A 25,676-nucleotide genomic window follows, 5' to 3' on the forward strand; every position below is an offset into this window, starting at 1 on the left:
GAGTTTGATCTGGTGCAAGTTAGTTTGCTTTAATTTGGAAATGATCCCAATTAATGAGTATTTACCTTCAAAGAGTTCAGTTCTGCTGAGAACCCACTGACCCTGATGCCTGTGTTTAGATGGAATTTAGATGGAATTCAGACTCTGTAGGAGTATGTGCTGTTACCTAGAATGGTGGACAACATGGAACCAGAACCATTGCACTCTGAGTTTCCTTGCCACTTAATAAACAAACAAAATAAAACTCAGTATTTCTCTACCTATGGCTTTATTTTGTTGTGTTTTCATTTTGGCTAAAATCACATCCATAATCAGGTAGCCTTCCTATAGTCTCAGATACAGGTAATTATTCCCTCAGCTCACAAATAAAGGACCCCATTCTTGTGGTCACTGGGTAAAAACACATGGGTTTATCCTGAGGCAAAGGATAAACCTTATCCTGAGGCGAGTTTTACTAATTGACCTTGGACTCTGCTGACCTCCAGAGGGAGCCCTATGGCAGTCAAATCTGAGACTCACCCATGAAAGGTCAAAATTAGTTTGAATTACCAAGGCAATATTTATGGAGTGTGGCAACATTTCTGATAACCTAACTCACATGTTGGCATTCAATAGTAGCAATTTTAGAATAGCAAGCAACTTAAGTAAGCAATCTGGTGCCATGCCAGTGTAGCCTCATGAACCTATTGACAGGAGCAAGTATTCAAGCATAACACTCTCTAATACAACCATTTGCCTCTCTTTTGTTTTTCCAAATAGCAATCACAGGGTCCAGCCAACTGTATTACTTGGGAAATTCTTTGCGCTGAAGACATGCAGTAAGTTAGAGTAACATGACTCTGAACTGCTTAAAAATACTGCCTTGATGGTACATTAGGATGTGTGTGTTAGTCGCTCAGTCATGTCTGACTCTTTGCAACCCCACAGACTGTAGCCCACCAGGCGTCTATGTCCATGGATTCTCTAGGCAAGAGTACTGGAGTGGATTGCCATTCCTTTCTCCAGAGGATCTTCCCGACCCAGGGACCAAACCCTGGTCTCCTGCATTGCAGGCAGATTCTTGGATATACATGTTAAATAAGCCATTGTGAGATTCTGAAACTCAACATTCTCATCCACACAGTATCTTTGGTGGAAGGAAGAGTTATTTGGGGAAAAAAAAAAAAAAAAACTACCACTGGCTGATATAAAGGAGCAAGGATCTGTTATTTAAAAGCGTAGAAAATCTAAAGTCTTAACACTAGTTCAGATTGAATTGCATTAAGGTTTCTGTGTCTCATAGTTTTCTGTGTCTGCATTCTATCATATCAAGGGCCTTGAGTCTTATGCTCTGGCAATGAGAGTGATGAATACTATGGCTTTGTATTTATATAATACTTGTGCTTCAGAACAGTCTGCTGCTGCTGCTAAGTCGTGTCAGTTGTGTCCGACTCTGCGCGACCCTGTAGACAACAGCCCACCAGGCTCCCCTGTCCCTGGGATTCTCCAGGCAAGAACACTGGAGTGGGTTGCCATTTCCTTCTCCAATGCATGAAAGTGAAAAGTGAAAGTGAAGCTGCTCAGTTGTGTCCGACTCTTAGCTACCCCATGGACTGCAGCCTACCAGGCTCCTCCGTCCATGGGATTTTCCAGGCAAGAGTACTGGAGTGGGTCACCAGTGCCTTCTCTGTCAGAACAGTCTAAAGACCCTCAAAGAGTAGGTAAACCTGTTAACTAGATATCATACATACTTTTGAAACAAGGCAGATTATTATTAAACAAGTAACTCACTTGTGAGCTAATGTATAATGTATGATGCTTTTTAAACATGGTTCAATTGAAAGAAGAATAAGGAAATTTCTCCTGTAAACTGAGAACCACTTAGATTATAAAACTGATATTTTATTATTAGAATTCATAGCTTTCTGAGAATTCTAATCATAAAATATCAATTTTTCCAGTATCACCCCAAAGCAATAAGATCAACTGTCTGATAAGACTGACAAGATCAACTGTCTAAGTGTGACATGCCATTCTACTCTATTCTTCTGGGAGTACAAAGCCACAGGATAGGCAGAAAGGATATGGGAGAGAAGAACTTAAATCAAGGAAACTGGTAGCACCATTGTGGCATCAGAGAGAGCTGATAAATGAAGAAGCTTGGCTTTCAGAGGATTCTAATTCATTTTTAAACAATCTGCAAGCAAAAATGCCAAATATTATTCACCTGTTTCTTGACCCAACCAGATTTCACCTTTTGCATTCTGACTTCTTGCTTTTTCTTATAAGCAAAAAGCAAAGTACAACATGCCCATTATGAATTACTAACCTGGTGGTGTGTCTGGCATATGGCTGATACAGCTGACGTTATTTCATGTACTCCTATGACATGCTCCTTTCAGCTACACTCGCTTATTTCCAATGGAAATTGGAGAGTCAAAACACAGTCCTCTGAGAGCAGAAGTGTAACTAAACAGGCAGTGTAAGAGCATGCTCTTGACTCAGTTGCAGGGCCACTGCCCAGGACTCACTCAATGATGCACGACAGTTGGACACAGAGAAACCAGGTTCAAGGTTACACAATACAAGCTCTAGGGCCAGAAAGCTGGCTGATAGCCTCTATGGTCAGCTGAGCATTCCTTTTCTTGTCTTTTTTCCAGCTTCACATCCATTCATGAGTAAGAATGATGGAGGCATCAAGCGGGCTTTGTTGAAACACTAGACCTTACATTAGGATAAATGTAGATGCTAGTCTCCAAGCAACATTTCTCAGTGAGAAACCTACAGAAAGAAAAACATTTAAGAGACATAGCGACCAAATACAATGTGTGGACTTCTGGGTCCCAATTTGAACAAAATAATACCTGGATATTTAATTACACTAAGGAATCATGCTTAATTATTAAAGGGGTGACACTTTTATTATGGTTCCATTTTTCAAAGTCCTAGCATTTTAGGAAGACATGTTGAAATATGTATGAATGCAATGATGTCTGGGATGCTTCAAGTGGTGGAGTGAGGCGGAAAGGGGTTGTGATGAAACACAGATTTGCAACAAGATTATGCATAAGCTACTAATGACTAACTCTAACCAATGAGTGCACAGGACTTATTATGCTATATTCTTTTTTCTTATTCAGATAGATAGGTAGGTAAAATATTTCTCGTTATAAAACACTTTTAAAAATATCAATTTTTCCCAAGGGCTTGCTTGTAGTTTTGTGGGGAATTTGATTTACTTATATAATAATAGGTTTAGTGAGACCCATAATCTGATAGAATATCAATAGCTTTATGTAACTCAGCAAAACAATACCTCAGTCCCCTACCATGATCATTGTGAAGCAGGAAATAAATACCAGCCATTTAAAGCAGAAACTATGGTTCTCTAGTAAATAAAAGAATTCTTTTATTTCAGTGGAATCCTTTTATTTCAGTGTAGCTAAGCACTTCTATAAGCTGTTACACTCTGAGTTACTTAAAAAACTGCAATAGATGAATTATATATTGAAATTATATATATACATAGTAAAAGCAGCTTGATAAAAATAGTAAGAATTATGAAAGAGCAATCACGCATTCTGTAAGAGCTTTCATAGCTCAGAGTACTCTTGGGAAGCTCTTAGGTACCTCAAAGTAAAATGAGGATTCCCACCAAGATCTGACTACGAGGTAAACTTCTAGTTAGGGTGTCAACTAGATACCCTAGCTGTTAGCACCAGTTTCCAAATGTGCCCTGGAAGATGCAGGTTCCAGACTCTGTGGCTAAACAGCTCTGCCTTTCCCTTTGTCCTGGCCCACAACCTCATTTCTGAATATGTAAGACCTGTGAGTCTTGAAGGGCAGGATCTACCAGCATTCATTAAAATTTCAGGGGTAGCAGTTCCCAAGTTCCATGAAGGGTGTTCAGGATTTGTTTTCAAGCTGTAATGAAATATGCTATTATATGCTATAATATAAACGATTTTCAACATTTCAGTAAAGTGTGCTATTTCAGCACAAGAAAACACTGGAAATAGCTTTGTCTTATGATCTGAAAATAGTATCTAAGGGGAAACAGATCCGTGGAAAGATAATGTTTTCTGTGTTTATTTTTCTTCCCGAATTCCAAATAATTGCTTTGGCAGGTGGCTCTAAAGCTGCCCCTTTCTGAAGACTCAGAGGTGTTTACAGAAGTTAAAAGTTCTAGCAGTACATTTCCATGAGCTCATTAGCAGTTCTCTTAGATTTCACGTACACAAGTGAATAGCCATGCTGTAAAAACTCCTGCTTTAAGGTTTCCTTTTAATTACAAACAAAACAGCAGAAGTCAGATATGTGATTACTGCAACATCAGGGCATCTTTTCAGAATCCTGCTTTGGTCACTATCATTCAAAGCAACTCTAAATGCCATTTTCGCCTGCCTCTTTATGCTAATCAGCCTAGCCCACTCGGCTCCTCCTTCTTCCAGCCTCCCTTAAGAACTGTTCACTTTCAGCGGTCACGGAGGGAAACTCAGACCAGGCTTAGAAATCTCTTGATTTAACTCAGTAGCACTTTTTCTTTCCTTTGTGTATGGGTTAATCTGCAGTCATCTCTAAATACTCAGGACATTAGATTCACATCCACAGAAGGAGTCAATAATTGCAAAACTATAATCTGTTAGAAAAAGGGTTACTTCACAGGATTTTACACTGTAAGAGGGGAAGTTTCAATGTGCTTTGAAATAAAAGAAGAATTAGTTGTACTTTTAATCTTCATGTGTAGGAGAAGCTACAAGTTGGTAAATATTTATTTCAAGAATCATGACTAGGAAGCACTTGGAAATGTATTAGAGAAGTAAATGTTTTTCCAGGCAAGGACAGGATCTGCTTGTACCTCTGTAGTTCTGGGTAACGTGTGACACCGTTCTAGGTGACAGGCCAAGAGAAGGGATACCCTACTATCCTGGATCCACAGCCATACTGCCAGTACCCTGTCTACCATGCAAAGAAAAGGCAGTAGCCACCTGTTCAACAGTGTGCACACCTGTAGACTGAAGCTTCCTCAGGAGCAGCAACATCAAGGTGAGTCAGTCAAGCTAATGGGTGGTGTGTTTTGTGACCTCCTGTCCATTTGGATTCTTGGAAGGATGGTGGGCTGGGGAAGTACCTGTTGTGAAATGCTTTGCAATCTTTCATTTTTAAATTTTGAGAATAGACATAACAGTGACGCCTAAGGGTGAGTTTACTTGCATTCACTGTTGGTTTTTAAAGGGCTACAGAAGACCACAGAAAATGCCTAGTCCTTGGAGCTGTCATTCTGAAACTTATGTGGTTACATTTCTAGCCACTGTCATTTTTCTAGAGTATTCTGGATTTTGTGTAATTCAAAACACCTATCTAGGCAAGGCTGAATCATCTACAGGGGGAATTTGCTAAGAATGGCTTTAAGTTAGTCTGGACATTTTCCCTTGTCCGACCACTACTGGTACCCTTTTGGATTTAGAGCCCAATCTTGTCTAAATCTCTGGCTCATTCATTTATGGGCGAAAAAAATACATTCTTGGGTCTTTCCCTCTTATGGCTCTGGAACAAATGGAGACAGACAGGGGAAAGTGTCACATTTCACAAGATGGGCACTCATTCAGACTGAACTGTCTACCTTGCAGCCATTTTCACCATCAGTCTTAAAACTTCAGATCCACTGCTCAGCCAGCTGCATCAATTAGCAGCAGATGGTTGATATGAATAGACAGGATGATCCCTCAGTCCATTCCGTCAGGGACACCAGGGACAGTTGTAGAAAAGGCTGGATGTCATGGATGACATCACCCTCCAGATGTTAAGGATTTACCCCAGACATTTCTAACTTCTCAATACCCTCACAGGCAAACGGATCTGGCTACAAGCTCTTTCTTTTTCTACAGACACAGTTTTAGATTTCAGTAGCATGGAGTGTGTTGTCTGAAGGGCTGAAACTTCCCATTTGTAAGGTGGCATCTGTGTCCTAGCATTCATGTGAATGTGTCAAGCTACCTCCCTGCTTCAGTCTCTGGACTTCATGCTGTCCAAGGCTTAGCACAGGGTGGGTAGAAAATACTTCATATTAAGTGAAAATAGCAAAAAATTTTAAGACCCTTATGAACCATCATGACTTCCATAAATCATTTTGAACTAACTGCCTTAGAATGTAAAGTCCTAGGATGTGCCAGGGTTTAATCACAGCACTGTAAAATGGACTTGCTCCTCTATTAATGGACAATTCTAATTCATTTTAGGTTTTTTTGTTTGCTATTCATTTTGTTTGAAATGTTGAAAGCTACCTTCCACCTCTCACAATTGTTGATGTAATATTTACTACAGAAATCTTGCTAGGGGGAGCATAAAGGAGACGGTAAAAATCACCTACAAAAATTACCACCTAAACAGATGCTATTAACATTTTAATGTATGTCTTCTAGCCTCTCTTCTTTGCACATGTATAGATTATTCTTTTACTTAATTTTTAAAAGCAATATAGACTTATTTTGTACCTAAAGTTTGCAAACTATTTTTTAACTCAACAATTGAGTATGAACAAATTCCCATGTCATCATATATTCTTTTACAACCTTATTTTTAATAGTTGCATACTATTCCTTCACATGAATACAGGTAAATTCTTTCAGGTAATTCACTACTGCTGGATAGCTCAGTGATTTCTAATTTTTCACTATTACAAGAAACACTTGTTTAACATACACTAATGGATAAATTGTTGCTGAGATGAAATTATTCTTTCGGAAAACATCTCAGAAGTGGAATTTTGAAGTCAAATGATGTGCATATTTTTAAAGATTTTTTTTTGGAAGGGGATAAATGGCCTTCTATTCAGCAGTGTAGAGATATAGTCTCAGTAATACCGGGTATTAATTTCAAGTTGTTTTTTCCAATTTTGTAAGTGGAAAATAGGATCCCACTGTTGTCTTAATTTAAGGCAGTTTGTCTTGATGGTCTCTCCCTTACTGGCCATATCCAGAGCAGCCTGAAAATATCACTGTGATGACATACTTCCCAAAATATCAACAAGATTAGAAGTCTGGTCTATTTCTCAAACCAAAGGTTTTGCCTAGAATATTTTGAAAGCAACTATATTCTTCCACAACTGGGTCTCAAAATATCTGCCCACATAAACCACAATCCATAAAGTTGTGAAGCATGCTAGTTCAATTCAGACTGGCCATTGACTGCTACAAGAAATGTCCTCTAGAGATCTGAGTTGACACTTGGGCAGACACTGGGCAGAGTTTGCCTTCCAGTTATAGTTCTGGAGTTTATAAGCATTTATTCAGTGTAATGGTTCTGACTTTGCCATCAAGCTCTATTTGTACCTTGTTCTTAAGCAAAGTTCAGCAAAGGCCCAAGTAAGCAAAGCCATTTGTTTCAGAGTGAGGGCTGGCTGTGGATTTATTCACTGAGGTATTCTGAGTGAGTGGCTTTGGCCTATCCCAGCCAGACTAAGATTCCAGCATACAGATTAGGATTAATGGACCTTCAACTCTTCTGCAGCATGAACAGATTCAACACATATGCACTTTCCAATCCTCCATGCTAGAGGCTAAAGTTCTTTATGTTAAGTCTGAGGTATTTAATGCTTTCTACCTAGTCACTCACAAAACATGCTTTTTTCAGTGATCACATAAATAAAGTCACCTATTCTTCAGCAGTTATCTGGACAATGACTATGCAGAACGCTGTGCCAGATGCTGGGGAAGTATGCTGAAATAAGCTAACTAAGCCACGTACTTTCCTGTCCACATAGACTTTATTTCCACTGCATGGAAACAGGTGCTATACTAGTCCAGAATGGAAGCCCAGAAAACTACTCTTTCTGCTGTCACTTCTTCTGAGATAGTTCAGATCCATCTGTCTGTAACATCCATCTGAGATCACATTTGTAGACATTAATTTATATGTCTATAAAGACTCAACACAACGTTCAGTACACATTACCTGTCCTAGAGGGAATAAGTTTTACAATGCTTTGAAGTTCACAGAGTAGCATCACAGACATTATTTAATTATACACACGTGTATATATATAAACATGCGTATACATGTATGTAATGTGTCTGTATACATGCAGGCATGTATGACTTGTGTGTGTACACATGTACGTATACATCTTATTGTACTGTTTCTCTGAAGAACCTTGACCAATATACTACTTCACCTGATTATTATGAGAATTAAATGAGATAATGTCTGTGAAAGACACTTTGTTAACCTCAAAGCATGTACATATATACATACTCTATGTGTACATGCTGTGCTGTGCTTAGTCGCTCAGTCATGTTCGACTCTTTGCGACTCCATGGACTATAGCCCGCCAAGCTCCTCTGTCCATGGGGGTTCTCCAGGCAAGAACACTGGACTGGGTTGCTGCCCTCTTCCAGAGGATCTTCCCAACCCAGGGATCGAACCCAGGTCTCCCACATTGCAGGCAGATTCTTTACTGTCTCAGCCACTGGGGAAGCCCCTATGTGTATATATGTGTGTGTATATTTGTATATGTATGTGTGTGTTGGTTGCTCAGTTGTGTCCAACTCTGAGACATCATAAACTGTAGCCCACAGTGCTCATCTGTCAATGGAATCCTCCAGACCAGAATACTGGGGTGGGTAGCCTTTCCCTTCTCCAGGGGATCTTCCTGACCCAAGGATTCCTGCATTGCAGGGTCTCCTGCATGGCAGGCAGGTTCTTTACTGAGCCATCAGGGAAGCCCCATCAATAAATTTGTATATAGATATAGATATAGATATAGATATAGATATAGATATAGATGGGCTTCCTTGGTAACTCAGCTGGTAAAGAATCCTCCTGCAATGCGAAAGACCTGGGTTTGATCCCTGGGTTGGGAAGATACCCTGGAGAAGGGAAAAGCTACCCACTCCAGTATTTTGGCCTGGAGAATTCTATGGACTGTATAGTCCATGGGGTCGCAAAGAGCTGGACATGACTGAGCAACTTCCACTTTGTACTTTTGTAGATGTAGATACAGAAAGACACAGATATAGAGAGAGGGAGAGAGGTTATTTTTAAGGGACTGACTCACACGATTATGGAGGCTGGCAAGTCAAAAGTCTGTTGTGTGGGTCAGCAGGTTGGAGACCAATGTGAGGATCTAACCAATGTTTCAGTTGAAGTCCAAAGGTTGTCTGCTGGCAGAATCCCCTCTTTCCCAGGAGAGGTCAATCTTTTGTTTTAGTCAGGCTTTCAGCTGATTGGATGAGGCCCACCAAAATTATGGAGGGCAATCTACTTTACTCAAAGTTCACCAGTTTAAAAGTAAGTCTTGTTCAAAACACTCTCACAGAAACATCGGGAATAACGTCTGACCAACTATCTGGCATTGTGGTGCAGCCAAGTAGACCCAAAATTAACTACTACAGGAAAGCATCATTATCCTCATTTTTAAAGATGTGGAAACTGAGAATCTTCAAAGTCAAGTGATTTCTCCAAGGTCACCTGGTTATTAAAAGCTATGTTCAATGTACTGTTTGCTCTATGTCACTGTCTTATAAAATCCACAATTCCTAGTATTACAATATTAAGTTTTTTCATTGGTCCATATTAGAAAACCTCTGCAGATCCAAGAGGCATTGGAATACCTCCTGATTTTCTTTGTATGTTCTGATACCAATTTTTTGACACCAGCAGGGTGTCCTACAATTTAGTTCAATTCTAACATGACTCAGAGTTAGCAAAAACATCAAGAGTTAGGGGCTCAGTCTCACAAGACTGTTCCCCTTCAAATACTGGTTACAACTTTCAGGTGTCTCCAAGATACTTACATTTCTGCCTGGCCCACTACACATTCAAGGTCTCTCACAACCTCTCAGGTTTTAAAGTTTGCTAGAACAATTCTGGCACCCCACTCCAGTACTCTTGCCTGGAAAATCCCACGGACAAAGGAGCCTGGTGGGCTGCAGTCCATGGGGTCGCTAAGAGTCGGACACGACTGAGCAACTTCACTTTCAATTTTCACTTTCATGCATTGGAGAAGGAAATGGCAACCCACTCCAGTGTTCTTGCCTGGAGAATCCCAGGGACGGTGGAGCCTGATGAGCTGCTGTCTATGGGGTCACACAGAGTCGGACACGACTGAAGCGACTTAGCAGCAGCAGCAGAACAATGCACAGAACTCAGGAGAGCTCTATACTCATGATTGCCATGTTATTATAAAGGACACAAATGAACGGCCAAAAAAAAAAAACAACAACAACAACAACAACAAATGAATGGCCAAATGAAGAGATACCTAGGGCAAGGTTAGGAAAGTCCAGAGCACAGGAATCTGGACTCTCAAGAGTCTTCTCCAATATCACAGTTCAAAATACAGAGCACAGGAATGGGTGCACCACTCTCCCAGGACATCAGTAAGTTCAACGACCAGGAAGCTCCACTGAGCTTGGTGTCTGGAATTTTTATATAGGATTTCATAATGTGGGCATGGTTGATTACATTATTGATCATTATTAAACTCAGTCTCCAGAAGACCTCCATACATTTCTGTTTTTCTTTCACCAAAAAGGAACTTCAAATAGACAATTTTGTTCTATCTGCAAAGCCTTTAAAGTCACAGACTGGTATTAATAGAAACAAATATAGACCATTTAAAAATTATCAGAAAGGGGAAAACTCATATTCTATTTGTTTATCATGTTCAAACTCACACCCAGGACAGAAATCTTTTCCATAATAAGCCTTCCTAATAGATGGCACATATGTGAGGATTTGGCAAATAAATCTAGTCCTTAAACTTCATTTTTCCCACCAATACACATTAGGATGGCTATTATTAAAAAAAAAAGAAAAAACAGAAAACAATAGTGTGGTTAAGAGTGGAGAAATTAGAACCTTTATGCTCTGTTGGTGGGAAAGTAAAATCATGCATCTGCTGTGGACAATAGTATGGTAGTTCCTTGAAATTTTAAAATAGAATTATCCTATGAGTCAGAAATTATACTTCTGGGTATATACGTCAAAGATGGGAAAGCAGGGACTCAAACAGATACTTGCTCACACAATAGCCAAAAGGTATAGGCAGCCCATGTGTTCATCAACACATGAATGGATAAACAAAATACATACAGTGCATTATTCAGTTCAGTTCCTCAGTCATATCCAACTCTTTGCAACCCCATGGACTGTAGCATGCCAGGCCTTCCTGTCCATCACCAACTCCTGGACCTTACTCAATTTCATGTCCATCCAGACAGTGATACCATCCAACCATCTCATCCTCTGTCATCCCCTTCTCCTCCCACCGTCAATCTTTCCCAGCATCAGGGTCTTTCCCAATGAGTCAGTTCTTCACATCAGGTGGCCAAAGTATTGGCGTTTCAGCTTCAGCATCAGTCCTTCCAAAGAATATTCACAACTGATTTCCTTTAGGATGGACTGGTTGGATCTCCTTGCAGTCCAAGGGACTCTCAAGAGTCTCCTCCAACATCACAGTTCAAAAGCATCAAAGCTTTGGTGTTCAGCTTTCTTTATGGTCCAACTCTCACATCCATACGTGACTACTGGAAAAACCATTGCTTTGACTAGACAGCCCTTTGTTGGCAAAGTAATATCTCTGTTTTTTAATATGCTGTCCAGGTTGGCCATAGCTTTTCTTCCAAGGAGGAAGCATCTTTCAATTTCATGGCTGCAGTCACCATCTGCAGTGATTTTGGAGCCCCCAAAAATAGTCAGCCACTGTTTCCACTGTTTCCCTATCTATTTGCCATGAAGTCATGGGACTGGTTGCCATGATCTTAGTTTTCTGAATGTTGAGCTTTAAGCCAACTTTTTCACTCTCCTCTTTCACTTTCATCAAGAGGTTCTTTAGTTCTTCTTCGCTTTCTGCATAAGGATGGTATCATCTGTGTATCTGATGTTATTGATATTTCTCCTGGTAATCTTGATTCCAGCTTGTGCTTCTTCAGTCCAGCATTTCGCATGATGTACTCTGTATATAAGTTAAGTGAGCAGGATGACAATATATAGGCTTGACGTATTCCTTTTCCTATTTGGAACCAGTCTGTTGTTCCACGTCCAGTTCTAACTGTTGCTTGTTGACCTGCATACAGATTTCTCAGGAGGCACATAAGGTGGTCTAGTATTCCCATCTCTTGAAGAATTTTCCACTGCTTGTGATCCACACAGTCAAAGGCTTTGGCATAGTCAATAAAGCAGAAGTGGATGTTTTTCTGGAACTCTCTTGCTTTTTCAATGATCCAACTGATGTTGGCAATTTGATCTCTGGTTCTTCTGCCTTTTCTAAATCCAGCTTGAACATCTGGAAGTTCATGGTTCACATACTGTAGAAGCCTGGCTTGGAGAATTTTGAGCATTACTTTGCTAGCATGTGAGATGAGTGCAACTGTGTGGTAGTTTGAGTATTCTTTGGCATTGCCTTTCTTTGGGATTGGAATGAAAATGGGTATATATGTCATTTCTTTTCCAGTCCTATGGCCACTGCTGAGTTTTCCAAATTTGCTGGCATATTGAGTGCAGCACTTTCACAGCATTATCTTTTAGGATTTGAAATAGCTCAACTTGAATTCCATCACCTCCCCTAGCTTTGTTCATTGTGAGGCTTCCTAAGGCCCATTTGACTTCACATTCCAGGATGTCTGGCTCTAGTCCAGTGATCACAACGTCATGATTATCTGGGTCATGAAGATCTTTTTTGTATCATTCTTCTGTGTATTGTTGCCACCTTTTCCTAATATCTTCTGCTTCTGTTAGGTCCATACAGTTTCTGTCCTTTATTGTGTCCATTTTTGCATGAAATGTTCCCTTGTTATCTCTAATTTTCTTGAAGAGATCTCTAGTCTTTCCCATTCTGTTGTTTTCCTCTATTTCTTTGCAGTGATCACTGAAAAAGGCTTTCTTATCTGTCCTTGCTATTCTTTGGAACTCTGCATTCAAATGGGCATATCTTTCCTTTTCTCCCTTGCCTTCGCTTCTCTTCTTTTCTCAGCTATTTGTAAGGCCTCCTCAGAAAACTACTTTGCCTTTTTACATTTCTTTTTTTGGGGGGATGGTCTTCATCACTGCCTCCTGTACAATGTCATGAACCTCTGTTCATAGTTCTTCAGGCATTCCATCAGATCTAATCCCTTGAATCTGTTTGTCACTTCCACTGTATAATCATAAGGGATTTGATTTAGGTCATACCTGAGTGGTCTACTGGTTTTCCCTACTTTCTTCAATTTAAGTCTGAATTTGGCAATAAGGAGTTCATGATCTGAGCCACAGTCAGCTCCCGGTCTTGTTTTTGCTGACTGTATAGAAGCTCTATACAGTCTTTGGCTGCAAATAATATAATCAATCCGATTTTGGTGTTGACCATCTGGTGATGTCCATGTGTAGAGTCTTCTCTTGTGTTGTTGGATTATTGTGGATTATTATTGTTATTGTGGATTATTATATAATGTTGTGGACTATTATTCAGACTGAAAAAGGAAGCAAATTCTGATACTTGCTACAACATAGATTATTCTTGAGGATATTATGCTAAGTGAAATAAGCCAGTCACAAAAAGACAAATACTGTATGATTCCACTAATATGAGATTTGTAGAGTTGTTTAAATTCATAAAGACATAAAGTAGAATAGGAATTGCCAGAGGCTTAGGCAGTGGCAGGAGGACGGGTTAGTGGGAAGTCACTGAACTGAACTGATCATCATTAAGGACAGTCTCAGCTTTGCAAGGTGAAAGAATTCTGGAGATCGTTTATACAACAATGTGAAAAAAGTTAAAACTACTGCACTGTATACTTAAAACCAGTTAAGATGGTACATTTTATGGTATGTGTATTTTACCAAAATTTTTAAAAAAAACTATGACTTTTCAAAGCCATCCCTAATTACATTTCTGAAGTTAGACTTAAAAAAAAAAAGCAAGTAAAAATAAACGAAAAAAACCAACTCATTTTTCTACTTCTAAAACCAAAGTTCGGGGGAAATATTCCACTTCCCAAAAGTTATTTCTTTGAAAATATTAATACAGCTAATAAAATCCTAACTAGATTTACCAATAAAAAAGAGACAAAAACATATCGGGAATGATATGGAGTGTCCTTATAGGTCCTTCAAATATTAGAAGGATAATAAGGGAATATTATAAACAACACCGTGCCAAAAAGATGCAGAAAAAACATAATCAAAATTCAACATCATGTAAAAATTTTAAAAGGATTTGGAATGGAAAGGAACTTTTTCAACCAAATAAAGAACTTTACAAAAACCAACAGCTAACATCATACTTTTAAGAGAAAGGCTGAACACCTTCCTGCTAAGACCAGAAGAAAACAAAGATACCCATTGTAATCCCTACTACTCAGCATCATACTGAAGGTCCTAGAGAGTGTACTAAGCTAAAAAGAAAACAAAGGCTTACATATTGGAAAGAAAGAGATAAAACATTTTTTATTCACAGACAAGTGATAGTCCATGTAGAAAAATCCTTGGGAATCTACCTCTACCCCCCAAAATACTAGAATAAATGACTTCACGAGGTCACAGGATAACAGGATAAAAGTCAGTATTTCTATATATTAGCCAAGAATAATTGGCTAAAAAAGGAATAATTGGCTAAACCTTAGTTGCAAAGAGATGAAATTGCAGATAAAGATTTGTGCATGTGTGTTTTTATAAGCCGAGAATGGATGAGACATATGCCAGTGCCACAGACTATAAGACCACAAGACCAACTTTGTTATAGGGACCTTCATTCTCAATCTTTGGCATTATGTGCCATTTTTCTTTTTGAAAATTGAGTAAGCTAAAATTAATTAGTAGAAGTGATTGTTTTGATACTGTGGTGAAACAAAATGGGTTTAGAGGGATTTGTGGAAAACAAACTTAAAGATCAGGAAAGAAAAAGAGAAAACAAATTTTACCCAAAAAAGACCATAATAGATGCAGCAAACTTCTTTCTATAATTGTGAACATTTCTCACGTTTTAAGGCTGAAGCTCAAGATGTAGTTCGTTACCTTGCTTGCATGACTCCACTTATATGAGGTACCTAGTGTAGTCAGATCCACAGAATCAGAAAGTAGAACAGTGGTTACCAAAGGCTGGTGGGGGCACTGGAATGGGGACTTTGCGTTTAACAGATATGGAATCTCAATTTGGGGTGCTGAAAAATTTCTTGAGATGTATGGTGGTGATAATAATATATTTTGAAAATACCTAATGCCACTGAACTGTATTTAAAATGACTAAGATGGTAAAATTTATGCTATGTATATTTTCCCACCATAAAAATGCTTTAAAAAAAGATGTCACATAATTATAATATTTCGTCTGATCCTTTTGTCTTGACTTGTCATAATAGCTCAATGATCATAAAAGCTTGAAGGAAAGAAAATGAATACATGTAAAGGATTGTTCTCAGTTTTTTTTTTTTTTTTTTAAGACTTTTGCAAATCATATTCATTTGAAAAGTGGGAGGTTTTTCTCCTGTGATCTTCTTTAGCACGAGGATCAAATGTTTCTGGGAAGGTTTACAAATTGCTACCTGGCCTTGACTTCTCTCAAACTTGTTCTGATACAGTACAGTGAGACCTTGAGTGCTGAACCACCCACAGGCAGCCCAGTATCCCTGCTCCATTTCTGTGCCCGAGGGGTCACAGGGCACTTCAGTTCTCACCAGCGGAAGGTGAAGGTGAATGCTGACCTCGGGGGATGCTTCTGCCAGTTCCCAGGAGGAGAATGGGGTCAGGGACTTCCAGGTTTGTGAGCAGGCTGGCAGCTCTGCTCCTTTCTTCTTGTTAGGCCTCCGAGGTCTTGTTCTCAGTGGAATAAGATCCATTTATTCCTGTGAAACGGGAAACAACAAGCCTTTTCTCCTGCTAGCTCAAAGGCTCAGGGCAAAGAGACGTACGTTTAAGGAAAAAACTTTGGGAATTGTAAGAAGTAGCAGTCAAGCCTCTCTATCCAGTCTTAGAGTCCATGGGGGAATTTAAAAATAGGGTGCTTCTGTACTGAAAAGGAACAGCTTCAGTTTATCTAGATTCAATCTATGCAGTGGCATTTCAGCCATGTTGACTATTAGTAGTCTTTGTAAAGAGTGATTTAATTACTACTAATATGATATTTTGTGTCAAAATCACCTATTCAATTTTAGCAGTGCAGAGAACACTAGAGAATTACTTAAAATTAACAGACACCATTTTAAACCTGTATAGTATTTATCTTCAATGTGGCATGAAACCCAGATTATATTTCCATTCCCTCCTTCCTCAGTAAAATGGAGAGACCCACTTCTAACATATGGAAGCATTTTCACACTGCAAGTTATTCTGAGGGGAAAATATGTGATTTATAAATGCTGTCAAATGCAATACGTATTTCCAAATGGCACTGAGTGGACTAGGAACATTGCAGGACACATTCTGCATCTTTATTACCCCAAGGGCAAAAAGGAAGGAAGGGTGGAGAGGAAGAGCCAGCAGCCCTTTCCGGCCTTGTCAATCCAGAGGGCGCACATTTGCTGCTGACAAACATATTCACGTCATTGAAGATGACAGGTAACCTGATCACAAAAGCTTACTTAGTCTATATTCTCTATGTAATATTTATAGATAAAATAACACCTTCAAATTATGGAGAAATTGGGTATGTTTTGCCAAAAGTAATGTATTCTTCTGAGTCATTTTTGCCAGTGGCTGAAAATAAAGTATTGACATGGAGGTTTTAAATTGCTAGGCTTACCATGCCATTTGCCTGCCCATATTCTCGAACAAACCTTTTAAAAGTCAGAATACAAACAGAAAATGGTAAGAGTAAGTGAAGCATCTTGCATGTTTACAGATGGCAAAACAGAAGTGCAGGAAGATACACATAGTCTGGGATGATAGATCGACCTGTCGCATAAAGACTACAGAAGCAGGAGGGCTACTGCAGCCCAGGTACATCACAGCATCAGAAGGAAAACTGTGAAGCAGACATTTAACTAAGCCAAGAGGGAGCCTTCCTTAGAGGAAAAACTGTGAGGTTTGGAGTCGGCTCTCATGTATTTTGGGGCTTCCTGGGTGATGCTAGTAGTAAAGAACTTGCCTGCCAATGCAGGAGACATAAGAGACCCAAGTTCAATCCCTGGGTCAGAAAGATTCCCTGGAAGAGGGCATGGCAACCCACTCCAGTATTCTTGCCTGGAGAAGTCCATGGACAGAGGAGCCTGTGGGCTACAGTCCATAGGGTTGCAAAGAGTCGGACACGACTGAAGTGGCTTAGCACGCACACACACTCATGTGTTTTAGTCTAAGATTTCTGAGTACTAGCTGTGTGACCTTGTGTACATTTTGTAATTCTGAAACCTTAGTTCTCTCATGATCCAAGGGTCTAATAACTTACCTCTTGAGGGTTGTATCATGAAAGAGCTGCAGTTTACTGAGCATTTCTCACATGCCAGGTACTGGGCTTAGCATTTTACCTACATTACCTCATTTAATCCTTACAACTTTGTCAAGTCTTACTATCCCTATTTAATTACAGATGAGTAAATTTGGGCTCAGAGGGTCAAATGACCTGCCTTAGCTCACACAGTTAGTTGAGGAGATGGAAATTTAATTCAGTCTGGTTTTTGGCAAAGTTTAGGTTTTTAAAATACACTTCCTGCCACCAGAAGTCATTTACTTAGTCACCAAAGATTAATATACTTAAAAATGTTTTTTAACAGGTGAAGTGTGATGCAAACATACATTTTCACATTACACATATGCATAAAAGAAGCACCATGGGAGATCAGCAAGGTCTAACTTTTAGGTCATGTAAAGCTAAATATTTCAAAAGGCAAAAGGTTAAAAAATAGTCATGATATGCAAAAGCATGCCATATGGTACTGTTTTAAGAAGAAAGAAAAAGAAATAATTCAAAGAGTCATATTTTGACAGTGAAACAATAGTAAAATTTAATGGAGTATGCTGTGTAGGCTGTTGAAAACATCTGTTGGAAAACAAGAAGGTCTTCGTGCAACCATTCAACTCACTGATCACTCCCCAGTATAAAGCACACTGCACATGACGACCATGTCTTTTGGGATCCATTACAGAACCCTCAAAAATGTAAAGCCAGTTTCCTCCGTCATCACTGTATTTTGATCAACAGTGATATTGCCAGATGCTCTGTATCAAATGACCTAATGAATGTTCTCTGTTTCGTAAAATCTGTGAACTTCCATATTTATAATGACATTATGCATGCATGCTCAGTTGTGTCCAAGTCTTTGTGACCCAATGGACTATAACCTGCCAGGATCCTCTGTCCAGGCAAGAATTCTGGAGTGGTTTGCCATTTCCTTCTCCAGGGGATCTTCCCGACCCAGGAATGGGTCTTGTGTCTCCCACATCTTCTGCACTGCAGATGGATCCTTTACCAGGGAAGCCTTATAATGACAATAGTGAAGTAAATGATTTTAAGAAATGAGAATTTGCCTTCAACTGAATTGTTTCTGCTGCAAATCTCCATATTCTAAAATGCAAATGAAACCAAGTTGCTGGCCATAGCCCACTGTCACATATAACTGGATTATAAACTAAGCAGAATGATTTGGTGTTGAGGTTGGGGTGAGGTGTTTCAGGGCCTTGGGCCTACCTCCAGAAGGGTAGTAAGGTCTCTGTGTGATACAATCTCTGGTTCTTTTTGGTTCTGGCTCATATCAGATACTTTATTTTTATGTCTTGGTTTTTCAAAACCAATCTGTGTCTATATTTAGACCAACATACAAACCAGGCAACAGGAGAATGGGGCAGCAGAGGATGAGATGGTTAGATAGCACCACCAACACAGTGGACATGAGTTTGAACAAACTCCGGGAGATAGTGAAGGACAGGAAAGCCTAGCGTGCTGCAGTCCATGGGGTCGCAAAAAGTCAAACATGACTTAGTGACTGAACAATGGCAACAACACAAACCAGTGGAGAAAAGAGTCTAAAGTCTTTGGAATTTACAATGAATGAATCTCTTGAAGATTAGCAGCATAAAAGCAGATGAATTCAGAAAGTGTGATGGATTTGACAAAGTTCTTGGTGGTAATGGTTGTTTTCAGTGGGTTGAGAGAGAGTTTTCTCATCTTCTTCTCCAATGTCCTTTTTAGAATGCCCCATTCTGAAAACGAGTCATTCATCAGCGTGGTATTGATGAGAAAAAGAATAGCTTCCTTTGTTTTATTCCTTTTTCTCAAGTGTGTGCTCACAATGAATCAAAAAGTGTTAGATTTCTTAGAGCAGGCAGTTTATAACTCCATTTCCAACAAAAATCTAGAATAGTTCAAAAAATTCACAACTGGGTTGAAAAGAGCCAGTATTGTCTCCTTTTACTTGATATAATAATATACTCAGATGTTTAGTCATGTCTGACTCTTTGTGACCCCATAGACTGTAGCCTGCCAGGCTCCTCTGTTGATGGATTCTCCAGGCAAGAATATTGGAGTAGGTAGCCATTTCCTTCTAAAGAGGATCTTCCGTACCCAGGGATCAAACCTGGGTTTCCTGCATTGCAGGTGGATTCTTTACCAACTGAGCCACCAGGGAAGCTCCCTTTTACTTCACATACTGTATTTATTACAACATGCTTGCATTCATAGTACACAATTGATTATAACTTTAGCAGGGACGACCAGGCTGGAATTGTTTCAATAGCATCCATTTCTCTTGCATCTCAAGTTGAGCTGGTGCTTTGTGAGGTTTGGCTTGGCAATTTCGGGTATGAACCGCCTGTTTCCCTCTGGGGTCCTGATTATTTTACCTTCAAGTCAGTCAGTACAAAGCATCTGATAAAGAAGAATCAAGAGTGTCCTATCATAGTTAACAATGACTGTGGCTTTACCATCCCCTTTTGTAAAGACATATTTTAAAAAATATTTTGCTAGGTAATTTGTTATTCAGTTCATGGCTTTTGCATTTTTACAGAGTTCCTCCGTAGATAGCTAGAGGTAAGTACAGAATGTCTCATGACAAAGTTTCATTGTGAATTGGCACAGATTCCTTTTTCTTTTGGGGCTGTAAGTTGTCATTTGTTCAAACTATCTTATAATAATTTATTTAATATTTATAGATTTGAAGCTTTTTTAAAATCAAGATTGTGATTCAGACTTTCTACACCTCTTCTTCCTGAGGTTCCATACAGAGATTAAGATCACCTGCCATAATTTATCTTTATTCTACAAGATATTTTTATAGTTGAGACTTTAGATGTTTTAAATTCCTGTTGAAAAATCTTTGACAAAATGATTTTAATGTAGTTTACCCTTATGGCAGAAAGTGAAGAGGAACTCAAAAGCCTCTTGATGAAGGTGAAAGTGGAGAGTGAAAAAGTTGGCTTAAAGCTCAACATTCAGAAAACGAAGATAATGGCATCCGGTCCCATCACTTCATGGGAAATAGATGGGGAAACAGTGGAAACAGTGTCAGACTTTATTTTTGGGGGCTCCAAAATCACTGCAGATAGTGACTGCAGCCATGAAATTAAAAGACGCTTACTCCTTGGAAGGAAAGTTATGACCAACCTAGATAGCATATTCAAAAGCAGAGACATTACTTTGCCAACAAAGGTTCATCTAGTCAAGGCTATGGTTTTTCCTGTGGTCATGTATGGATGTGAGAGTTGGACTGTGAAGAAGGCTGAACGCCAAAGAATTGATGCTTTTGAAGTGTGGTGTTGGAGAAGACTCTTGAGAGTCCCTTGGACTGCAAGGAGATCTAACCAGTCCATTCTAAAGGAGATCAGCCCTGGGATTTCTTTGGAGGGAATGATGCTAAAGCTGAAACTCCAGTACTTTGGCCACCTCATGCAAAGAGTTGACTCATTGGAAAAGACTCTGATGCTGGGAGGGACTGGGGGCGAGAGAAGAAGGGGATGACAGGATGAGATGGCTGGATGGCATCACTGACTCGATGGACATGAGTCTGGGTGAACTCTGGGAGTTGGTGATGGACAGGGAGGCCTGGCGTGCTGCGATTCATGGGGTCGCGAAGAGTCGGACATGACTGAGTGACTGATCTGATCTGATGCTTTCAGGCTAAATTTTTTCTTTGCAGAAATAAGCATTTTAACATTTGGGACATTTAATAAACCCAAGCCAAAATATTTTCTAAACAAAAATTTCCTTTACTCAGATTTCAGACATATTATTAAAACAGAAGAGAGAAAATGCATCAGAGAGGAAATCATTCATTGTTTCAAGCAGAATATCTGAATGACTGATTTCAATATCCTAACTACAGACATTTCTTTTTAGGTCTTCAGTAGCCCTTGACTTCATCTTACACTGAATCAAAATAATCATAGTATGTGGTTTGAGTAGTAATTATTTTCTCATTCATTGTCAGGTTATTCAAAATGTCTGGAGCTTTAGTCACTAAACCTCTTGTAGGACTTGTAGACTCCCAAGAGTCTCCACTTCCATCTTCCTAGATTTGGTCTCAGTGGGCAGACACCTAGAGGTGCTCAAGAGGACTTTTCTTCAAACATGAGCACAAACCAGCTGTGGATTTTGTAAAAATGCAGATTCTGAGGCAGGAGGTCTGGAATGGGGCCCAAGAGCCCGCATTTCTAACAAGTCCCCGGCCAATGTTGCTGTCTGTATGGCCCACACTGTGACGAGCAAGGACCTCTAAAACTATCAATGGACCACGACCATGGCCTAAATTCTGAAACTTCCTGATATTAAAAAAAACAATTGGAGTGCAACAAGAAGAAGTGAGAAGAAAACCAGGGATAAGAATAAGGTGATAAGAGAAAGGAAAAGGAAAGAACTTTGAGGAACAATGAGAAAATTTCCCCAGAGCTAACAGGGTAGCTAGGTGACGGCAGTGTCATAGGACTGGAGGGGAGGAGGGCAGGGAAGCTAACCTTGAGTGTCTTCTGTGCAATCTGTGCTCTGACATATTACCATATGTTTAGGCATGCCTGTATACATATGGATGTATACACTTGGGTATGTGTAGGTGGTTTAGTCGCTCAGTCATGTCCGACTCTTGCGACTTCACAGACTGTAGTCTGCCAGGCTCCTCTGTTCATGGGATTTCCCAGGCAAAAATACTGGAGTGGGTTGCCATTTCCTTCTCCCAGGGATCCTCCCAACTTAGGGATCTAATCCGAATCTCCTGCTTTGCAGGCGGATTCTTTACTGACTGAGCCACCAGGGAAGCAGATATGTGTAGAGATGTGTGTGTATATGGCAGATGGATGGACAGAAATTCTGCCTTGCTCCAAAAAGGTTTGAAGAAGCTGTTCCAGGTAGTCACACAGGCACACATTGCTTCACTCTTCATTCATAAGAACCCTTTGAAAATATATACCAAGAGAGATGAGAGAGCTAAGCCGTGTGAAAGTGAAGTCGTTCAGTCATGTCCAACTCTTTGCGACCCCATGGACTGTAGCCTACCAGGCTCCTCCACCCATAGGATTTTCAAGGCAAGAGCACTGGAGTGGGTTGCCATTTTCTTCTCCAGGGGACCTTCCCGACCCAGGGATCGAACCCTGGTCTTCTGCATTGTAGGCAGACGCTTTTACCATCTGAGCCACCAGGGAAGTCCTTTTTTTTAAAGCACATCTCTAGGATTATCTGACTTCATAACTCCAAAATCCATGCTTTGAGCAGTTGAGAGAGCCAGACATGAGTAAAAGAAGAAGACAGTGACATAAAAGATAGTACTGGAGCTTGGGGTGAGACTGTGCACAGGAGAAGAAATGAGAAAAGAGGATGTGGCAGAGACACATGGGAAGATCCAGGAAGAAAAGGAGAGGAAAATGCAGGGCCCCAGTCCAAGTGGATAATTCCCCTAGTAGCAATTAGTGGTGACCTATTTGGCAATGCCCAGTCCTCCCAGGGGTATTGTTGCCACTGTCTTTCCTGCCAAGATTGTTTCCACAACCTTTTCGGCCCTAGTTGCATTAGCCTGGTTCTATTGGCACCCCACTCCAGTACTCTTGCCTGGAAAATCCCATGGACGGAGGAGCCTGGCAGGCTGCAGTAGATGGGATAGCTACGAGTCAGACACGAACTATGAGTCGGACACGAACTGAGCGACTTCACTCTCTCTTTTCACTTCCATGCATTGGAGGAGGAAATGGCAACCCACTCCAGTGTTCTTGCCTAGAGAATCCCAGGGATGGGGGAGCCTGGTGGGCTGCCGTCTATGGGGTCGCACAGAGTTGGGCACGACTGAAGCGACTTAGCAGCAGCAGCATCCAATCTGGAAAACTGAATTTTCACCTTAACTATTCTAAACTACCAAGCAAGATGAAGCAGTCTGCCAGATTCTAGGTGAGCGAAGCTATATAGCAGAAACCTGGGGCCCCTGGAGCTGCCTGCCCCCGTGCCCACTGGGATTCTCAGCCAAAGGCACTCTGTTCTGCCTCTTCCTTCTCTTTCAGATCTGCTTTTGGCTCAGTGGATACTTTCAAACCTCCTTCTTCGAGATGACTGAAAATCCTCCACTTACTTTTCTACATGAAATAGCTTTGTCAGAGTCGCTCAGTCGTGCCCGACTCTTTGCGACCCCATGGACTGTAGCCTACCAGGCTCCTCTGTCCATGGGATTCTCCAGAACCCACTGGAGTGGATTGCCATTTCCTTCTCCAGGGGATCTTCCCAACCCAGGGATCAAAGCCAGGTCTCCCGCATTGGAGGCAGACGCTTTAACCTCTGAGCCACCAGAGAAGCCCTTTTGTCAGAGACTGCTGCTGCTGCTAAGTCGCTTCAGTCGTGTCCAATTCTGTGGGACCCTGTAGATGGCAGCCCACCAGGCTCCACCATCCCTGTGATTCTCCAGGCAAGAACACTGGAGTAGGTTGCTATTTCCTTCTCCATGTCAGAGACTGAGTGCTAATTAAATATATTGGGGGGAAAAATGTAGAAAGAAGACCTTACAACTCACCCAAAACTTTGGGGAAAATGATGGTACACATTAGAATGGGGAGAAAAGGAATGTATATTTACTGTTAACACTCACCATATATTACCTTAGAATCCTGAAGAACAAAGTTCCCTCATTAGGCATCATGCACAAGATTGCATTCTTGTTTGGAGATGTGAAGGAGTGTTTTGAACGGAGGTGAAGGACAAATACATAAAATACCTTTCAATAGATTAGACAGCTTTATGAAGAGCAGATCTTTAGTCATTCAGAGGTTTTTATTGCACTCTGAACCCAGTGAATCCGTCTTGCTCACACCTTTATTTCCATATATTTCTATGCAAAGAACAGTTAGATCCAAGAAATAAGATACTGGATGCTTGTTAAGCAATATAACTCAATAAGAATTCTATCATTGGTCAGGAGCTTGAGAATTGTCCTTCAATCATGGGTGTTTGACACTATGGTAGAAAAAAATTATTTTTAAATTTAGTTTTTCTTTTTCCAAAGTTATATATATATATATATATATATATATATATATATATATATATATATTCATGTGGTTTAAGGAACCAAATAGTCCTACAAGACTTTTCTAGAAAAAAAAATTGCAATCTCCCTTGCTCCTTTCTCTACCTTTTTTCTGGGTCCCCGAAGTAACAGCATCCAACTCACAGCCATCTTTTGTATTAACCTCCATATAACCAGGGCTTTTCTGATAACTCCGTTGGTAGAGAATCTGCCTGCAATGCAGGAGACCCCAGTTCAATTCCTGGGTTGGGAAGATACCCTGGAGAAGGCATAGGCTACCCATTCTAGTATTCTTGGGCTTCCCTTGTGGCTCAACTGGTAAAGAATCTGCCCGCAAGGTGGGAGACATGGGTTTGATCCCTGGGTTGGGAAGATCCCCTGGAGAAGGGAAAGGCTACCCACTCCAGTATTCTGGCCTATAACCAAGTACCAGGCATTTAGTTCTACCTCTTTATATTTATACATCTATTTTTAATACCTCTTTTTAAAATTTTAATACCTCTTTATATTTATGTTTAAGTGCTAGTGGTTTGAAACTATGGAAGCATTTAGGTTCCTTTCACAGATTTCTCTGACCCCTTCAACTACTACCACCAACACATGTACACTTTTCATTCCCCCATCTTCCCAAAATCATTATATTAGAAGTTTGATTACATCAATATTCAGTATTCACATCACTGTAACCGTGTAATATATTTTGATTACTTTTCTTTTACTGCTCAACTTTTTGTTTTCTCTAGATTTAATAATTGTGTCATCATTTTCTTTTGTTTTCTTAGTTCTCCACATACTAGTTGCCAGTCAATCCCCAAACTTTCTTCAAATGATATAAATATCATTTCAAAATATTCAGTTACTTGAGATATTCAATTGCTTTTAGCTCCATCTTTTTGGAGACTTCTTTTCTAGCATTGCTTCAGGGACCTCCCCCACTGTGGACTGATTTTTCTCTGCCATTGGTGTACTGTGGTCGTTCTGGGCTATCCTCTCGCCATTTTCCTAGCGGTTGCCTTCATCTCTTTTTGAGTTGGTGCCCCTGTTTCTTGGTTCCTTAGTTTACCAGCTCTTTTTGGTAAAGCACCTCCTTTGGAGGCATCTCCTTTGGAGACCAGGTGTATATGGAATACATATGTATATTTGAGAGCTTACAGTTGGAAATGTTTTTATCATGTCATTACACTTAATCAATACTTTGTATTAGCACATAGTTTTAGATTGGAAATCTTTTCAGAGTGTTAAAAGCATTGCTCCTTTGGTTTCTTATTTTAAAATTTTTTATTGGAATATAGTTGCTTTACA

General features: G+C 40.0%; 1 protein-coding gene across 5 annotated transcripts in view; it reads left to right on the forward strand.

Annotated features, from left to right (window-relative positions):
* Positions 1 to 4,426: 4,426 nt before the first annotated feature.
* Positions 4,427 to 25,676, forward strand: part of RANBP3L (RAN binding protein 3 like) — a 56,569-nt gene continuing 35,319 nt past the window's right edge. For 2 of the 5 annotated variants that reach the window (XM_059878897.1, XM_005221618.5), the window contains exon 1: positions 4,432 to 5,025. In XM_059878897.1, the coding sequence (XP_059734880.1) occupies positions 4,944 to 5,025 (82 nt within the window). In that variant the 5' untranslated portion in view covers positions 4,432 to 4,943. Of the gene's footprint in view, positions 5,026 to 25,676 lie in introns of all 5 variants that reach the window. The other 3 variants (XM_015459106.3, XM_024981499.2, XM_005221617.5) reach the window with 3 other exon arrangements.

This window comes from Bos taurus, chromosome 20, assembly GCF_002263795.3.
Source record: "Bos taurus isolate L1 Dominette 01449 registration number 42190680 breed Hereford chromosome 20, ARS-UCD2.0, whole genome shotgun sequence".
NCBI classification, from domain to species: domain Eukaryota; kingdom Metazoa; phylum Chordata; class Mammalia; order Artiodactyla; family Bovidae; genus Bos; species Bos taurus.